Raw genomic sequence first — 17,806 nt, 5'->3', positions numbered from 1 at the left:
TCAAGTTAGTAAAACAGCAATATTGCAACCAATTTTTGGTTAATAGGTTAATCACACATAGTTGGAAAACTACTCAAATTCTTTTATTTAACTAAAACACGTAGAGCAGTGGTTCTCAACGTTTGTGTGACGGCGACCCCCATCACACAAACGTGCGGCGCGCATGCGTGCCGCCGCCCCCATGCACGGCGCGCATGCGCGGCGCCGCCCCGAGGGGGGAAAATGGCGGATCGCCTTTGGCGACCCCCAAAAAATGGTCGATCGACCCCAAATGGGGTCGCGACCTATAGGTTGAGAACCGCTGACTTAGAGCCTGGTATAGATGCATTTCTCTTCAAGCAATCATACAGTTTGTAATGTACATAGATTTGCAAAACAATGGGATAAAGGAATATTCCTGAACTTTGTTTTATGGTTTATCTCATGGTTACTGTGAAATTGTGTGAATGCATCAAGGCAGAGCTTGGATTCACTGAATGAGTTTACCAAAAATGTAAATATTGCAGAACGTACAGCCTCGTGCTACATAACTAAGCTCCATTTCATGCTGAATGTATCTTAAATAGAAAACTATATTTAGATAGATTTTTACTCCAAAAGCATTTTATTAAAATAAATTTGATAAAAATCAAAAAAATCTGATTTAAATAAAAAAATTATTATCCACCCTGCATTTAATTAAATCCACTAGTAAGAGAGTTAAATGTCTTAACCTTCTTCCATATGACATCCTTTCAGTTATATGAACAGTTATTATAGCCCCCTCAACCATCTTTTCTCAAGGTAATCACGCCCACCTGCTTCAGCCTCTCCTCAAAATCTTAGCTTCTTATCCCACGATCATCTTTGCTAACTTTCTCTGAACCTGTTTAAACTTCTCCGAAACCTTTAAAGTGTGCTGCTCAATTACAGCACTGAGCCACAAAAGAAATAGAGTGGATTGATTATATATCTCATGATTTGGAAATTATATTTCAGCTTGATGTAGTCTAAAATTGCATTTGCCTTCTTTGCAGCACATCACATTGATGGCTCATACTTCGTTTTATCTCTCACAAGCTTTCCATAATCATTATGTATTAATTACCATATAAAGGTGAATTCTGACTGTTTTTGATTCAATTCTAAAAAGCAGAAAATATTTATAACCAATACAATTGCATTTAACATGTTACAGAAAGTATTCGTAGATGAAAGATAGAAAATTTTCATTAGAAAGACATTCACCTTCAAAAAAGATATTTAAAAGATATCAAAAATGCATTTCCATTTGAGATATTTCTATCACATTATCTTGTAAATATGATCTCCAACCTTAAGCGTTCCTGTTTTATCAACTCCAAAGTACCACCCAAACAAAGGGCTTGATTTGTATATATGCTTTTCAGAAGGCTCACACAAACGGTAACTATTAGGAAAAAAATAAGATCATAATGAATTACATATAAAACAGTTAACTAAACTGTTTTCAAATAAGCAGATATTTTATTATAAGAAGCTAACAAACACATTAAAGAGGAAAACTAAGTAAGACAACTGTAACACTGAAGATGAACTACCTACCTATCCTGGGACACGTATATTTGCCTTCATTTATGAAGTACCTAATTTTATTAATGGAGTCTGTGGTAGCAAAAATTCACAAAAAAGGCAATTTTGCTATTGCATTTGCTCCAGCTTCTCCAACCTGGTTCCTCTAGACCACAGGTCAGCAACCTGCGGCTCCGGAGCCGCATGCGGCTCTTTGAGCCTTCCTCTCTGGCTCCCAGCCTCCTCTGCCTTTGCAGAGAGAGATAGAGACAGAGAGAGGCAATTGCACTTCCCTGCTTCTCTCTCTCTCTCTCTCTCTCTGTGTGTGTGTTTGTGTTTTTGTGTGTGTGTATGTGTAAAACAGAGTGTACTCACAGTGTTCTCCGAGGAGCTGAAAAGCTTTCTGGGCGGAGCTCCTCCCTTTGCTGCGTCTCTGCAGGAAGCAGGAAGGGCAGGAGAGAGCTAGCTAGCCCAGGTAGGCTGACTCAGGAATTCTGGGAGTTGAAGTCCATGAGTCATGAAAGAGACGAGGTTGCTTACCCCTGATCTTGTTGGACAATAGCTTGAAGCTTGCCAGGTGAGCAGCAGATAGGAGGGAGGGGAGAAAGAGAGAGAGAGAGAGAGGGAGGGAGGGAGGGAGGGAGGGAGGGAGAGAGAGAGAGAGAGAGAGAGAGAGAGAGAGTGGGGGAAGAGGAGTGGCAGACCAAGGGCAGATAGAGAGGGAGGAGGGAGAGAGACAGAGAGAGACCCTTTTGACATCTAAAATGAAGATAACACTGCATATATCCTTTTTTTTACCTGTGTGTGTATGTAATTTTATTCTCTTAAAGCATTCTCTTGGTGATCATTGTTTTAATAGTATGGATATTCCCAAGAGTCATATTTTTACTTTTTTTTTTTAGTGTGTGTGTGTGTGTGTGTGTACACACACACATACATACATACAAACACACACACGCGCGCGCACACACACACACACCTATAATAAAGGTAAAAAAGGATATATGCAGTGTTATCTTCATTTTAGATATCAAAAGGGTTTTGCGGCTCCCGGTGTTTTGTTTTTGGTGGGAAACGGGTCCAAGTGGCTCTTTGAGTGTTTTGGGTTGCCTACCCCTGCTCTAGACACACTGGGAATGTAACTTTCAGCTGAAGTCTCATCTCATCTGGAGGGTACCAGGTTGTGGAAGGCTGTTCTCAATTAAATTCTAGCCCTCCAAAATGTGCAAAGATAATTGCCACATTTGAAAAAAACACAATCATGCACATAATGTATGTGTGTACGCGCACGCACACACGGCAACTGCCTGGAGAAACCCCCACACAGTGGGGGAGGGTTTTTTTCAACATCTTTGGAATTGGTTTGCCATTGTTTCCATTCTAGGGCTGAGAGTGTATGACTGGACCAAGATCACCCAACTGCTTTGTGCCTAAGATGGGACTAGAATTCACAGTCTCCCAGTTTCTAGCCTAATACCTTTACACCAAACTGGCTCTCGTCAATTGTATTGGAGATGTCAAAATATTTTATTACCTTTTCAAAGTATTAAGAGGTTCTTTTCTGTCTATGATGCCAGTATCTGGATCAACCGTTGTAAGAATACACCTACAATGAGAAAGTTGAATGAGGTAACAACAGCCTTAAATTATTTTTGGCTATAAAATACGTAACAAAAAATGCATACCTGGGACAGGCCACTGCCCCTCTCATTTGTACACTTCCAATTATAATATCATTCCAGGTGTCCTATAAAAATATAATGGTTTGGTATTTTATTTCTTATCATCCAAGGCAATTCAATGTGCTCAAATGAATTTTGATTATGAGCATTCTGACATGAGTGTAAATGTTATAGAAGAAACTAATAAAAGAAAAGAATAATATTTCTAAGTGATGCCTGTCATAGACAAGGTTCAGATTATGTTCCCTACTGAGTTTTAACTATTCAATTTTATAGAACATCAATTTTACATAAAGGCTGAAAATAAAATGATTCACATGGTAGTAACTTAATGTCTGCACATTATAGCTACTTACACTTGTATCTGCAAAACATTAGTCAAGCATTGCTATTTACACAACCTGAAATTCTGTTTTGATAAATGGCTTTTGCTTGCCTATTTGAGGCAATTTTATTGGGAAAATTCCCTAGAACAGAATATAAAGGAATAGGAATAGGAATAGGAATAGGAATAGGAATAGAATAGAATAGAATAGAATAGAATAGAATAGAATAGAATAGAATAGAATAGAATAGAATAGAATAGAATAGGAAGGGACGTTGCAGGTCTTCTAGTCCAGCCCCCCCACTCAAGCAGGAGAACTTATACTATCTCAGACAAGTGTCTCTCTAGCCTCTTTTTAAAAATCTCCAGTGATGGAGCACCCACGATTTCTGGAGGCAAGCTGTTCCACTGGTTAATTGTCCTCACTGTCAAAGAGTTTCTCCTTAATTCTAGGTTGCTTCTCTCTTTGGTCAGTTTCCAACCATTGTTTCTCGTCCTTCCCTCTGGTGCTCTGGTGAACAACCTAGCCCCCTCTGCCTTGTGGCAGCCCCTCAAATACTGGAATACTGCTATTTTTTTCTTTTCTTTAGACTAGCCAAACCTAAGTCCTGCAGCCGTTCTTCGTATGTTTTAGTCGCCAGGCCTTTGATTATCTTAGTTGCTCTTCTCTGAATTTTTTCCAAACTCTCAACATCTTTTTTATGATATGGTGACCAAAATTGGCTGCAGTATTCCAGGTGTGATCTTACTAGGGTTTTATAAAGCAGTACTAATAGCTCATGTGATCTTGATTTTATGCTTCTGTTTATACAACCCAGGATTGTATTGGCTTTTTTGGCTGCTGCTGCACACTGCTGGCTCATGGTTAAATGATCATCCAATAGGACTCCAAGGTCCCTTTCACAGTTACTGTTTTTAAGCCAGGTCTTGCCCAATCTGTACTTATACCTTTGATTAAATGTAATCAAATGTAAATGTAAAACTAAATGTAAAACTTTGCTTTTCTCTTCATTGAAATTCATTTTGTTGGATAGGGCCCATTGTTCAAGTTTGTCAAGATACTATTGGATCCTGAGTTTATCTTCTGGTGGGTTGGCTACTCCTGCTAGTTTGATGTCATCTGCAAATTTGATGAGTTCCCCTTAAATTCTCTCATCTAAGTCATTGATGAAGATATTGAAGAGTACTGGGCTTAAGATGGAACCCTGTGATACTCTACTGCTTACTTCTCTCCATGTGGATGTAGTGCCATTGAGGACTATTCTTTGAGTACAGTTTGCCAGTCTGGTGGTGATGTTGTCTGTTCCAGCTTTTTCTAGCTTACTAAGGAGTAGGTTGTGGTCTACTTTATCAAATGCCTTACTGAAGTTTAAGTACACTATGTCCACAGTATTTCACTAGTCTATTAGTTTAGTCACTTTGTCAAAGAATTAAATAAGATTGGTTTGGCATGATCTGTTTTAACAAACCCGTGCTGGCTACTAGTTATAACTTGGTTTGCTTCTATTTGTTTGCGGATCTATTTTTTGATTATCTTTTCTAGGATCTTCTTAGGTATTGATGTTAAACTGATTGGTCTGTAGTTTCCTAGGTCTGGTTTTTTTTACTTTCTTGAAGATGGGAACCACATCAGCCTTTTTCCAATCCTCAGGTACTTTCCCAGTGCTCTAGGATTTATGAAAGATGTGGTGCAATGGTTCTAGGATAACATCTGCCAGCTCTTTTAGAACTCTGGGATGTAATCTGTTGTGTCCCGGTGATTTATATTTGTCAAGGTCGTATAAGTGTTCTCTTACCATTTTCTTGCTTATTTTAATTTTTGTTTCTAATTTGTCTTTTGCAGTGGGTTTTTTTGGTATATTGGGCTATAGTTTCTTTTTGTGTGAAGACTGACACAAAGTATGAGTTAAGCAGCTCTGCTTTCTCCGTTGCCTGTTATTTCCTTGCCATCTTCTCTTTAGTGGACCTACAGTTTCCTTGACTTTTTTCTTGTTGTTAATATGTTGGAAGAAACTTTTTTTTATTATCCATGATTTCTGTTGCAAGTCTTTGTTTGTTCTGAACCTTTGCTTTCCTGACTTCATCCTTGCATGTTCTGGCTATCTGCTGATAATCGGTCTTAGTTATGTGCCCCTCTTTCCATTTTTTGTATTTGTCCTTTCTGTCTTTCAGTTTGTCAGAGAGATCTTTGTGCAGTTATGTTGGTTTCTTCTTGAATTTCTTGTTTTTCTTTTATGGGGACAATTCCTATCTTTTTCAATCGCCTGCACCAACTCCCCAATTTTCAGGAAGTGTCCTAACTCAGGGGTCCCCTACTGCTGGGCCGCAGCCCACTACTGCCACTCACACAGAACCATCCCCTCCCCCCCACACTGGGCTGCCAAACTGGAAAGTTTGGGGACTGCTGTCCTAACCTTCCAGAGATGATTTTGATGAAGGGCATTGGGAAGAGAAAGGAACCAGAAGATCATCATGCTGGATCAGAAGACTTCTGCAAGTCTGCCAGCAAAGAAGCAAACTTTAAAACTACCCATCTATATGTGTGTGAGGGAAAGAAATAAAACTCAGTATGATAAACACTGCCTAGCTGATATAAGAATCTCACCAATAATACTGTAGTAATTTCTCCAAATGCTCATTTCTGCTACATATTAGAATGACAACATAATTTTTGGAATGAATACTACTTACGAAAACTAACCTTTAACCTAATCTAAAGCTTTGGAGTCCAGGAACTCTAGCTTGCCTCACAAGTTCTTTGGTTTCCCCCAAAAAAGGATACTTTGTGTATTTTTAAGTCCTATTATTCAGTGTAAATAAATTAGATACTGCATAGCTTCATCATGCAGTTTATGCTTTACCACTGAGTTTTAGATTTGATTTCACCTTTAGTCTAGATATCCATTGTGACCAAATAAAGAGCAGATTGTTATTTCTACTTGCCAGAACTTGACATCAGAACTTTTTGTTGAAGAAAATGATTTTACAAATATTCTGTTCAGCACTGGTTAACATTATTACTTTTACCCACACTAGATAGCCTCCCCTCTTCTATAAATTTAGGAATATACTAAAGAAAAAAAGCTTTCTTCCCTGCAAAGATAATTGGAAATAACATGAACTTTTCACCAATGTATTAACTATCTTATGTTCATTTTCTAGACTTCCAGCCAACTTCCTGGCTAACTTATATGAGAGATACTAGTTTAAAAAGTTTCATTAAACAGTAACATGCATATGTAAATGCAAAATTATTCTATAAGTGAACTAAAAAATTATGTCCAAGCTTACCTCCTCATGAGGACCACAGCCAGTCACCAAAATGCTTGGCCTGAAGTTGTGTATTTGAACTTTCTTCTCCAATCTGGAATTAAGCTCTTCCAAAGAAGCTTCAGAGATGAGCATGACAGGGCTACAGTCAGAATAGGCAATCTAGAGAAGTATATTCCATAAATGAACAATGTGAAAACATCTACATAAAATACAGAGAGAGGGTCAATCTGTAGCACAAAAGGAAGCAATCCTAATTGTCTGTCCAGGTGGGTCTTTGTTTAACAACCACTTGTTTAACAATCATTCAAGCTTATGACAGCTTTGAACAAATGGTAGTTAAGGTCAGTCCTTGGAGTTCCTGCTGCTGCAGCATCCGCATGGTCCAGGCATTTAACAAGTGGCTTAAGATTATGTCACAATGAGCCATGGTCACGACTGCAATTTCCAATGTTCCCTGTCAGCTTCCCATAAGCAAAATCAATGGGGAAGCCGGCAGGAAGTCAGATGTTGCTATCATGTGAGGTCCTTGCTTAATGACAATCAGAACTCCCATCACTAAGCAGCATAGTCATATGACATTGTGGTTTATAACTGTATTATTTAGCAATGCCAATTCCAATCCCAATTGCCACTGATAACCAAGGACTACTTGTGATATCAGGTAGACTTATTTAACTACGTGTTAAAATATCTGACTACAGCCATTTACTGAAGAAAAAGTATATTTGTCACATGATAATCAAATCTATTTAGGTTTTAGAAAAAAAAAGGACCCAGCCAGTCACCACTTGGAAACTGATTATCAAGGCGGCTCTCCTTGCAAAGCGATCTCCCACACAGTGACACTTTTCCATTATAGTTGTCTTTTAGTACCAATTGCCATTCCTATGCAAAGATGTATGTGTGTACATTATTGGTCTCTCCACCCGTCATCCTTATTGAAGCCTGCAAACCACCGTCTGCATTTCCTGCGTCAGATGAAGAGAAAAAATCTTTCTCTTTCTGTCCTGGCCACTTTTTACAGAGGCATGATTGAAAACATTTTAATAAACTGCATCACTGTCTGGTTTGGTGGCAGCAGTGCTTCAGATAGGAGATCCATACAGAGAATGTTAAGGACAGCCGAGATCAGCCGAGGTGGCGCAGCAGTTAGAGTGCAGTACTGCAGGCCACTTTAGCTGACTGTGTTCAGCAGGTCAGTGGTTCAAATCTCACCGGCTCAAGGTTGACTCAGCCTTCCATCCTTCCGGAGTAGGTAAAATGAGGACCCAGATTGTTGGGGGCAATGTAAATATATATATACATTGCTTACTGGTGTACACCGCTTAGAGAGTGCTTACACTTAAAGCGGTATATAAGTCTCATAAATAAATAAATAAATAAATCATAGGAAGCTCACTCCCTGGTATTCAGGATGCTGCTTTAAGCGCTATGTGCTTAGAGCTGAAAGCATTATTAGAAACCCCACACACCCACTTTACGGTCTGTTTCTGTTGCTCCCCTCTGGGAGGACATTTAGAAGTATTTCTAGCAGGACTACCCGATTCTATAATAGGTTTGTTCCCTATGGCATCCATCAGGTAAACTCGCAAGATTCATTTTTATCGTCATGCACATGTATACATAACCCGAACTAGACTGTTGTTTCTCTGTGTCATATAATATAAGTGGGTATATGCATAGTTTTGTATTTATTTATTTTTGTCATATTTATATAGTAAATATCAGAGGTGGTAACCTTTTGAGAGCTGTATGCAACAAAATTTCATTTTAATGTATGCCGATTAGTGTACATTCAAAGTGACAATAAAGTTATTATTCTGTTCTCTTCTAGTTCTAGTTCTATTCCTATTCTATTAAGAAAAAGTAATCACGTCTGTAAGTGAAACATGCACCACAGATCATTGCAAGCACAAAGCTCACCTTATCAGTGGGAAGAAAAGGTTGCATTAAATCTTTTGAATTCCTTGGAACCATATTTGGTTCAAAACAAACCAAGCGGTATGGTTCTGACTTTAGGTAGGATGTAATCCATTGAGCGACATCTTCTCCACAATCTCTGCCTTGAACATCAAAGCCAAATAGCCTAAAAGAATTGTGAAAGACATTAAATAAGATCTCTGCTAGACACTACGATTACATTTAATAGAATCATGGAGATGAAAGTGATCACATATGTAAATTAGTCCAACTGCCTGCTCAGTGCAGGTTTTACTAGAGATTCTCTGAAAGATGACCATCCAATTTCTATCAGAAGACCTCTAACAAAGAGTAGCCACATTTCCACTGGCTGGCTGTTCATACAGTCAGAAAGTTCCTCCTAATGTCTAATCTAAACCTCCTTCCTTAAGTTTTACCTGCTGGTTCTCATCCTGGTTGTTTTAACTTAATGATTTTGGAACAGCAGATATAAGTCCACTCTCTCGTCTAACTATATTTCAGTTTAAAAAGGTAGTCCACAATATCTTTTTCAATTTTTAGATGATTAGAATTCTTTATTGGCCAAGTATGGTTGGACACACAAGGAGTTTGTTTCCAGTGCATAAGCTCTCAATGTACATACAAGTAATAGTGATAATCATTATCATATATAACATGAAAATACGTTCATCGTAAATCGTGAAATACAACATAAGATGCAGCAGTTAGTGATAGTCATTGAGTACTAGCTAAGCAAACAACATAAATCATACTAGGGTACAAAAAACCCAATACAAATTGTGAGATACAAGCAGCAAAATTATAGTCGTTAAGAAGATAAGGATAGGTAATAGGAAAGATGAGGAATATCATAGTAATACAGCTTTACTAAGTATTTTGACAGTGTTGTAGGAACTAGTTGTTAAGCAGAGTGACGGCATGGGGAAAAAAACCTGTCCTTATGTCTAGTTGTTCTGGTGTGCAATGCCCTGTAGCATCATCTTGAGGGAAGAAGTTGAAACAGTTTATATCCAGGATGTGAGAAGTCTGTAGATATTTTCACAGCTCTCTTTTTTGCTCACGCAGTATACAGGTCCTCAATGGAAGGCAAGCTGGTCGCAATTGCTTTTTCTGCAGTTCTAACTATTCGGTGAAATCTGTGTCTGTCTTGTTTCACTGCAGTTCCAAACCAGACAGATATAGAGGTGCAAATGACAGACTCAATAATTCCTTTGTAGAACTGTACAGCAGCTCCTTGGGCAGTCTGAGTTTTCTGATTGGCACAGGAAGAACATTCTTTGTTGTGCTTTTTTGATTATATTTTTGATATTAGGTGTCCATTTTAAATCTTGAGATATTATAGACCTAGAAACTTGAAGGTCTCTGCTATTGATACTGTGTTGTCTAGTATTGTAAGAAGTTGTAGAATGGTAGAGTTTCTCCTAAAGTCTACTGTCATTTCTGCAATTTTGAGTGTGTTCAGTTCAAGATTGTTCAACCTCCCATCTGTATGCCGATTTGTTAGTCTCGAATGAAGCCAATCACTGTTGTATCATCTGCAAGGTTCAGTACTTTAAAAGAGGGATCTTTTGAGATGCATTCATTGGTATATAGAGAAAAGTGGAGAGAGCACACAGCCGTGTGGGGGGGGGGACTCTGTGCTAATTGTACAGGTATCTGATGTAATTTTGCCTAGCTTCACTTGCTGCTTCCTGTCTGTGAGAAAGCTTATGATCCACTTACAGGTGTGGTCAGGCATGGCTAGCTGATTTAGTTTAGTGAGAAGAATATCTGGAATGATGAAACTGAATGCCGAACTTAAATCTACAAAAAGGACCCTTGCATAGGTCTTTGGAGATTCAAGATGTTGTAGAACAGGGGTATCAAACTCGCAATGTCACGTGATGTGTCACGATGTATTGTGACTTTTTTTCTATTGTCGGCAATGGGGTGGGCGTGGTTTCACCGCGGGTTGGCAGTTTTGACAGCCCTGTTGTAGAATGTAGTGCAGAGCCATATTAACAGCATCATCTGCTGATCTATTTGCTTGGTAGGCAAATTGCAAGGGGTTTAACAGCGGATCTGTGATGGTTTTCAAGTGGGCTAGCACTAACCTTTCAACTACGGATGTCAGAGCAAATAATTATCAAAAAATGATCATCCAATTGCATTTATAGATCCAGTATTTCTATTTCTTTAAACTGTAATTGTTAAACCCACCTTAGAAACCACTGCAGTTATTATCAGAAGGATTTTATTCTTCATCTTGCTTTAACTTTTGGTTCCAGTAAGGAGTGAAAAGGTTCAAGTGCTTCACAGGCCATAAACCAAACATTTTCTTTAAATTAGCCATCTTGTGTTCTACTATCATTGTTGTGCAAGTGATATATAAACAAGACAGATTTTTCCACACAGAAGGCTCTTACTAATTAACTTCAAAGTCTAACTTGATTTCACAAAGCCTTAGCATTTATAAAAGCTTTACAGAAACAATTCTGAAATCACCTCGTGTATTAAAGAAGTTACAAAAAATAAAGATCTTACAAAGCTGGAAATATGTGATGCTGCTTCTTTTTAAATGGATTGAATAGAATTCCACACAGCAACTAGTAGACTTCCAAGATTTTTCAATCTTAAAGGAGCAATGAAGGTAAAATTTCAAAATAATGAAAAGGATGAGGTTTGTAGAATCTTGAGTCCTGAAAGACTGCATTTATGGCTCAAAATATGAGGGAATTCATAACTTCCAGTGATTGCAGTCAGTTGCAAAAATGATAGTTTCTACTGCCTACTCACAAAAATCAACTGTCTGAAATACATATCGGCAATCTCCAGATCTCACCTTCTTCCAGAGAAAATTTTGCAATCGGGACCTCATTTGCAGCTGCCTATTTGATCCATAATTCCCCCACAGGCATTGGTTCTGCCTTATCAGAAATGTTCTCCAAACAATCTTTAAGTAAAGTAACATTATGTTTTTGACTAGTATGAATGATGCATGTATATATGAATAAGGGTTGGAGAAGGGGGTGGAAACTACATCCTTATAACATTCAAACATAAGTTAAATGATAAACTGTTGGTGGGGTGGAAAAGAAAGACACCATGCCAGAAAATCTACAGCAGTTCAACTCATAATAAAGGGAAGCTCATCCATCTTGCTTCTGAAACGTAAAGAACTAAAGGCAGGAGTGATAATGTGACCTGCCCTTCTGATCATAAATTACATTCACTAGGGCACCATAGGAATGTTATGTGGAGAAAGTTTATGAATGGACAAAAATAGTTAAGTTTGATTAAAAGATTTGATTCTCTTTGTTATTCTGTGTTGATTTTCTATGCATTCTTAATAGCTCCAAATAAAATGTGGATTATTATCTTAAATGTTTACTTTAAAATTGCATTAATCAGTTGTTAATATCTCTAAGTAATCTGTGTTAAATTGAGAAGTACATTAAAGGAACAGATTAATTATATTGGACTTTTGAATCAATCTGTTGTTGGTATTCCCATGAAGGACATAGATCCTAAATTGGTTTATTAAAGTCAGTTGGCCCAAGACTAATACAAAGGTCAAACTAAATAAAGTACAAGATATGTATGACTAGCATTTTTTAGAAGGGACTAGTTTAGACTGGTTTTAAAATGCAGAACTGGGAAGAGTTTTAATTTTGTACTTTTTCTAAATATAAGTCACTTTTTCCCCTGTTGCTCAAGAAGTTGAAAAAACATAAAAGAAAAAGCACCTGCAATTCCGTACTGGATTTTTGGTTGACAATCTGACTGGAATTTGACAGTCCTTCATTTCTGGAGCACTCAGAGTCAAGTAGCCATTTTGATTGGTGATAGAGACCAATACTAGTCGAGGCTCCTGTCGAGCAGTCACCATGTGTCCATCTTCTTTTATCACAAGCCAATATCTAAGTTAAAAACATATCAAAATATTCTAAATACTGAAAATCAAACCTATCTTTCAAAAGGTAACTTATGCTAAAATGTGAACAATAGACTACCAATTTAGCATTGCCTTTTATTAATTTCCATTCTGTTTCCAATGAACGAATGATTTGTTTGTTTTCAAGTAGCGGTGCTTGTGCACACAAACTGGAAGTGCTGTCAAAACATGCTCTCATTTCACCTATGCAAACCAGCTTCAGCCTTGCCAAAATAAACTAGCAGCCTGGTTTAGTGTCACAAACATTAAATGTTAATCTTAAAATGAAATGTTAATGTTAATCTTAAAATGAAACCATCTTATTTTTTTCTTGGTTAGCCATATCCCCGTTGAAACCAGTAGTTTTATTTGGGGTTCCTGGTTATATTATTTTTAGGGACTCACAGTAGTGAGAGTTTGAGAATTCATTTTAACTGATTTTTGTTTACCTGGTAAAGAAAGAAACACAAGAAGTGGCAGGAAAATTCAGAGAGGTCACCAAGGAAAGAAGCTTATCTAAAATTGCCAAATTTGTTCCAACAAAAGCCCTGCCTGGAAGAACCATTAATTAATGCACAAACACCAGAAAAAAGAGAAAAATATGTGGGTACCTTTAAACTAATGGCTTTTGGATTAATGCCTGACAAAAACTCAGCCGCTGAGGTTTCTAAACCAGGGGTTGCGATTTCTTGTATTGCCTGATGATGCAGCCGGTTCGAGAACGTGATCCGAAATGCAGAGCAGCTACATCAAGTATTGGTAATGCCAGGAGCTTGCTTGAAACAACGCTGCATTAGGCAGTAAGAGCTGTTCCTTTCCCAACAAAAACGACAGACTTGGCCAGTTCTTGGCATATTTATCTCGTGGCCCCATCCTCACCCGACCCCGCACCCCTACCTGTCGCGCAGATCTCCGTTCCGGAGCCCCAACTTCGTTACTTCGGCCTGCTGCACGGCTACTCCCTTGCAGGACTTGATCGGGTAGATGAAAAGCCCGGACACCCTGCCCACCTGCTTCAACCGCAGCGGCCTTCGGCGGTTCCTCCATCGCCAGTACCAAGCCACGGTCATTCCCAGCGTAATCAGCACAGCCAGAGCGACGGAGGCAGAGAGCGGGCTAAGCCCGAGCTTCATCAGCGAAAACGAACCGGAGCCCGTCATGGCGACGACGCCAGCAGAACCGCGCAGAAACAGCGCCGTAACGGGGGGGGTGTGTGTGGAGGATTTTGAGAGCCGCTCGTTTGGGACAGGCGGAGCTACCAGTCTCTTCAACACTCCGGAGGCCGGAGAGCGAGGCTGGCGCTCGTCGGAGGAAGCCTATTGGGGGAAATGGAGGGAGGGGAAGAGAGGCCGTGTTTAATTAGTGGCTGGGTCTCTTCAACGGGAGTGTCTTGGTTGCTCCTTGGCTGGCCGGCCTCTGAGCACATCTGGGTTTTTAAGGCATGAGGTACCTAAAGCCAACCTCGGAACGCCTGTCGTTTACTAGAAGACAGACTAGGGCCGCGTTAAGTATTATGCGCCAGGATTTAAAATGAAAACAATTGAATGCAAGTGGACCGCTGAATTTCTAATGAGTTCAGTGAAGGAAAGTGACCTTCAAGGATTCTTCCAACTCTGCTATTCTGCACGAAAGCGTGACGGGTTGGTTTTAATGCTTCAGCTGCCTTCATATCAGTAATCGGATATGTTGGAGCAGTGTGCACCCTGGGAATCTCAAAAGTAGCATAAAAGCGGCCTAGATCAGAGTCCAGGTCCTGTCAGCATTTTCTCATGTGAACACAAAGCTATATGACATGTAATCTAGGTATTTTCTCCACAACTGGTTTAAAGCATCCACATAGACAGGTGAAAAACAAGCTGGCTTTCTGGACTGTTAATCTCTTTTTGGCTATTGATGGTTTGCCAACATACCACTCCTTTTCCATCCAGAATTCATTTTCTCAACAACGAACTGATTGCAAGAAACATGCATAAATGATGGTACTGTAATTAAAAACAGCAATGCTGTTTGGCTTAATATTTCTGCAGCAGTTCAGATTAGCACAAAACTATATTTCTTCTCTTTCTCCTTTTTAGGGTTAGAATTCATCAATTTACAAGATTAACATTTAACTGGAAGGCAAAATGAACCAGATTAGGTAAAAGCAGGATCTCTGTGAGCCAAAAGCAAGTTTGAGAGACACAGTGTTTATTGAGTATGTGCAAACAAAGCAGGATTGCAGCCATAATTTAGTTCTAATCTCTGGACAATCTAGCTGTTGATTTGCACAAACCAGCCCCAGGACACGATATTATAGACCTTGGAAGCTCAGCAGCATTCATGGGGGAGGAACTATTCACCCTTTTGCCTCAAACGTAGTTTGGGAACGTTTTCTTCAATGAATAAATGAACAAGTATCATATTTTTGATTCTTGATTTACTCAATTGGGTTATTTTTATCTAATTTTAGGACTTGCTTCATCACAGTTGAAGTAATATTTATGCAAAAATATTGAAAATTCCAAAGGATTCACAAAATTTTAAGTAATATTGTATATATGGTATGTATGTGTGTGTTTGTGTATCTATGTATCTTCCTTCCTTCCTTCCTAGATATCATTTTATTTTATGATGACATTGTTGGCCATCAAGCACATACAAATGATGTTTGTTTTAATTTTTTTATTAATGGAGTTTATCCTTGGATTAGTGTTTGTTTTAAAACCAGTTGATTTAAAATAGGATTTATTTCAAAATATATATTCATAAGAATAATTTCATGTTGCATAATGTTACTTTGCACAATTGCAGCATGATTTTAAATAACCTAAGAAAATTAATTCCCTCATTTAGCTGCAATCTTTAATAAATATAACCTGATTTCCATTATTGGTGATATTTGTCTTACAGTTAAGTTTCTATCAGCTTCCATTAAAGTATTTTAAAATCTACCTAATTAAAAATCAATAAATTTAAAATGTAATTAACATAAATGCAGATACATTCAATAAATAGGATTATTTCCCATTTGTCCAATGACTTGACTATTCTACTGCATTAAAAATTATAGTTCAGTAATAATTTTAAGAAGGGCTGTGGGGATTACACTCAAGACTTGAGACAGCCATTTGAAATCCTGAAGCCTGTTTCTACATCCTTGCAATACTATATGCATTCTGGAAAAATGAAACACAAAAAAATATATTTTTGTTCCTTTCAAGACAGTTGGAAAGAAGGAAGATTTCTGCTTTCCTTGGTGATATGAGGTCATAAAGGATTGCATGCAGTGGGGAAGACACTTCTGACATCACAAAGAGGGCCATAGCAACAATTGAAGCATAAATACAATAATAATTGGCTTGTGAGCTCAGAATGCCTTTGGCTGGCTAAGTGGGTGTGATCTCTGCTTGCCTTTTTGACACCTGAGATTTCAAGTGCCCAGAAGATTAATCTCCAGCTCTCCATGAGCCCAGACTCCTGAGCTGGAATTTGAGGTTTCTGCTTTCCAAGAAGCATCTTTTTCAAGTCTTTCCATCCCAATTGGTGGAACTCATCAAGCTAATGTTACCTCTGGAAGTATTGCAAGTAAGTTTTTCCTTTGTTTGAGGAGACAGTAACCAGCTAGTTCTCTACGAGACATCCCCAGATGAAAAGATTCACAGTTTTGAACCAAAGTTGACTTTCATAGTTATTTTTTATTCTTCATAGTTATTTTTAGGGGTCCAACTGGTGGTGGTTAAAATACTTTTAATAGCTATGCTGATTCACCCACTATTTCTATATTGAAATAATTTTATTTTGGTAACTTCCCAGCTGGTCTACAGGATGTATTACATATGGAGTTAGCTTTAGTATGATAGCACTAAATAATCATATGAGCAGCTTAATTTCTGCTGTTCTGCTGGTTACCAAATGGGTTCGGGAAGACATAAAAAAGGAATGGAGCCCTAATTTATTAGATCTACATTTAATCTTTCTTTTAGGACTTAACTTTTTTTCAAGCCTTATAAGCTGCAAGACAACCTAAGCTGCACATTTTCATAGTTGAGTGGGGATTTGATCCATGATGTTTTATCTACAGGCGTTGCTATGATGGAATTGTTTTAATGGCTTCAATTTTAACTTTGTGCTTGCTATTTTATGCTTTATTGGAAATTGTGGAGGAAATAGTTTGGAGTAATTCTATTACATTCCTGTAAATTGTCTTGCAATCTGGTTTGATGAAGTTAGTATATATAATGTTACAGATACAGAGATGTTTTTTAAGGGTGGGTGGGGTGCTGTATTTTTAAAGAAGGGATCTTTCAACAGCTACACTTTTGCAGAGGCAAAATGATCTCCTTTGGGGGGGCTTCTTGCTCTTTTGATTTTTTTTTTTAAAGGGGAAATCAGCCCGTTTGAGTTTCTGGAGAAATTAAAATTTGTTTATGAGAAAAAAAATATGGAATTTTGTTGCCACCTAGTGATATTTTGGAAGGTTTATTAACATCACCTGAAATTACAGGAGCATAGCTGGGATACCCTGGGAAAAGCAGGTGGATTTTTTTTAATACATCTAGATTTTGTTTTTAGGCTTAACAGGAAAAAAAATATCCCACATCCTGAGATCCAAAGGAGAGGTGCTTATAAAAGAAGCCACAAGAGCTGAAGCAGCATGGGAGATTGGAAGGCTTACATCAATACAGTCCTAAAAGACAAGAATATTGAAGATGTAGCAATTGTTGGACATTCTGACAATAAGTCTGTATGGGCATCTAAACCAGGAGGTCTGTTGGCAGCCATATCTCCTCAGGAAGTTGGGCTGATCACTGGGCAGGACAGAAGATCTTTCCTACAAACTGGGATCACCATTGCTGGAAAAAAGTGCAGTGTGATCCGTGACAACTTGCTGGTAGAGAAAGATGCTGTCATGGACACCAGAACCAAAGGTGGTGACAGTAGGTCCATCTGCATTGGGAAATCTTCCAAAGCTCTTATCTTTCTCATGGGCAAAAAGGGGGTCCATGGAGGGGCCCTGAACAAGAAGGTACATGATATGATAGCAAGCATGAAGGCAAAAGGCAGCTAGATATAGTGGTTGCCTGAATCACTTTTCTCCTGAAAGGAGGACATGGAGAAAGTATTGATCCTTGAAATAAAAGCATTTGGTGAACATCTTGCCTA

The 17,806-nt window shown here is 38.4% G+C and overlaps 2 protein-coding genes across 6 annotated transcripts; one reads left to right on the top strand and one right to left on the bottom strand.

Annotated features, from left to right (window-relative positions):
• Positions 1–659: 659 nt before the first annotated feature.
• Positions 660–13,957, bottom strand: MTARC2 (mitochondrial amidoxime reducing component 2). The gene is made up of 7 exons (XM_039341633.1): positions 13,562–13,957; positions 12,477–12,650; positions 8,734–8,896; positions 6,829–6,969; positions 3,216–3,277; positions 3,065–3,136; positions 660–1,408 (listed from the first exon to the last, which is right to left on the bottom strand). Exons 1-7 carry the CDS (start codon positions 13,822–13,824, stop codon positions 1,285–1,287), a joined length of 999 nt encoding a protein of 332 aa, XP_039197567.1. The 5' UTR covers positions 13,825–13,957; the 3' UTR covers positions 660–1,284.
• A 43-nt stretch (positions 13,958–14,000) lies between these two features.
• Positions 14,001–17,795, top strand: PFN3 (profilin 3). Of its 5 annotated transcripts, none has more exons than XM_039341639.1 (4): positions 14,001–14,110; positions 15,114–15,204; positions 15,869–16,228; positions 17,216–17,795. In XM_039341639.1, the coding sequence occupies exon 4, from the start codon at positions 17,298–17,300 to the stop codon at positions 17,709–17,711; it is 414 nt and encodes a 137-aa protein (XP_039197573.1). In that variant the 5' UTR covers positions 14,001–14,110; positions 15,114–15,204; positions 15,869–16,228; positions 17,216–17,297; the 3' UTR covers positions 17,712–17,795. The 5 variants fall into 5 exon arrangements, with proteins under 5 accessions (XP_039197573.1, XP_039197571.1, XP_039197568.1 ...); XM_039341637.1 differs by having other exon boundaries at positions 15,865–16,228; XM_039341635.1 differs by lacking the exon at positions 14,001–14,110 and adding an exon at positions 14,549–14,801 and having other exon boundaries at positions 15,865–16,228.
• Positions 17,796–17,806: the final 11 nt, after the last annotated feature.

This window comes from Crotalus tigris, unplaced genomic scaffold (genome assembly GCF_016545835.1).
Source record: "Crotalus tigris isolate CLP2741 ecotype Arizona unplaced genomic scaffold, ASM1654583v1 scf7180000017771.5222438, whole genome shotgun sequence".
NCBI lineage: Eukaryota > Metazoa > Chordata > Lepidosauria > Squamata > Viperidae > Crotalus > Crotalus tigris.
This window is presented reverse-complemented; position numbering and strand designations above follow the sequence as displayed.

Excerpts from the sequence above, each read along its gene's own strand:
- PFN3 (XM_039341639.1), top strand. The coding sequence starts at position 17,298 with ATGGGAGATTGGAAGGCTTACATCAATACAGTCCTAAAAGACAAGAAT.
- MTARC2 (XM_039341633.1), bottom strand. The coding sequence starts at position 13,824 with ATGACGGGCTCCGGTTCGTTTTCGCTGATGAAGCTCGGGCTTAGCCCG. Across the intron at positions 3,137-3,215 it reads GGGGCAGTGGCCTGTCCCAG|GTGTATTCTTACAACGGTTG; the intron begins GTATGCATTTTT and ends TTCTCATTGTAG. Across the intron at positions 1,409-3,064 it reads CCTCTTAATACTTTGAAAAG|TTACCGTTTGTGTGAGCCTT; the intron begins GTAATAAAATAT and ends TTTTCCTAATAG.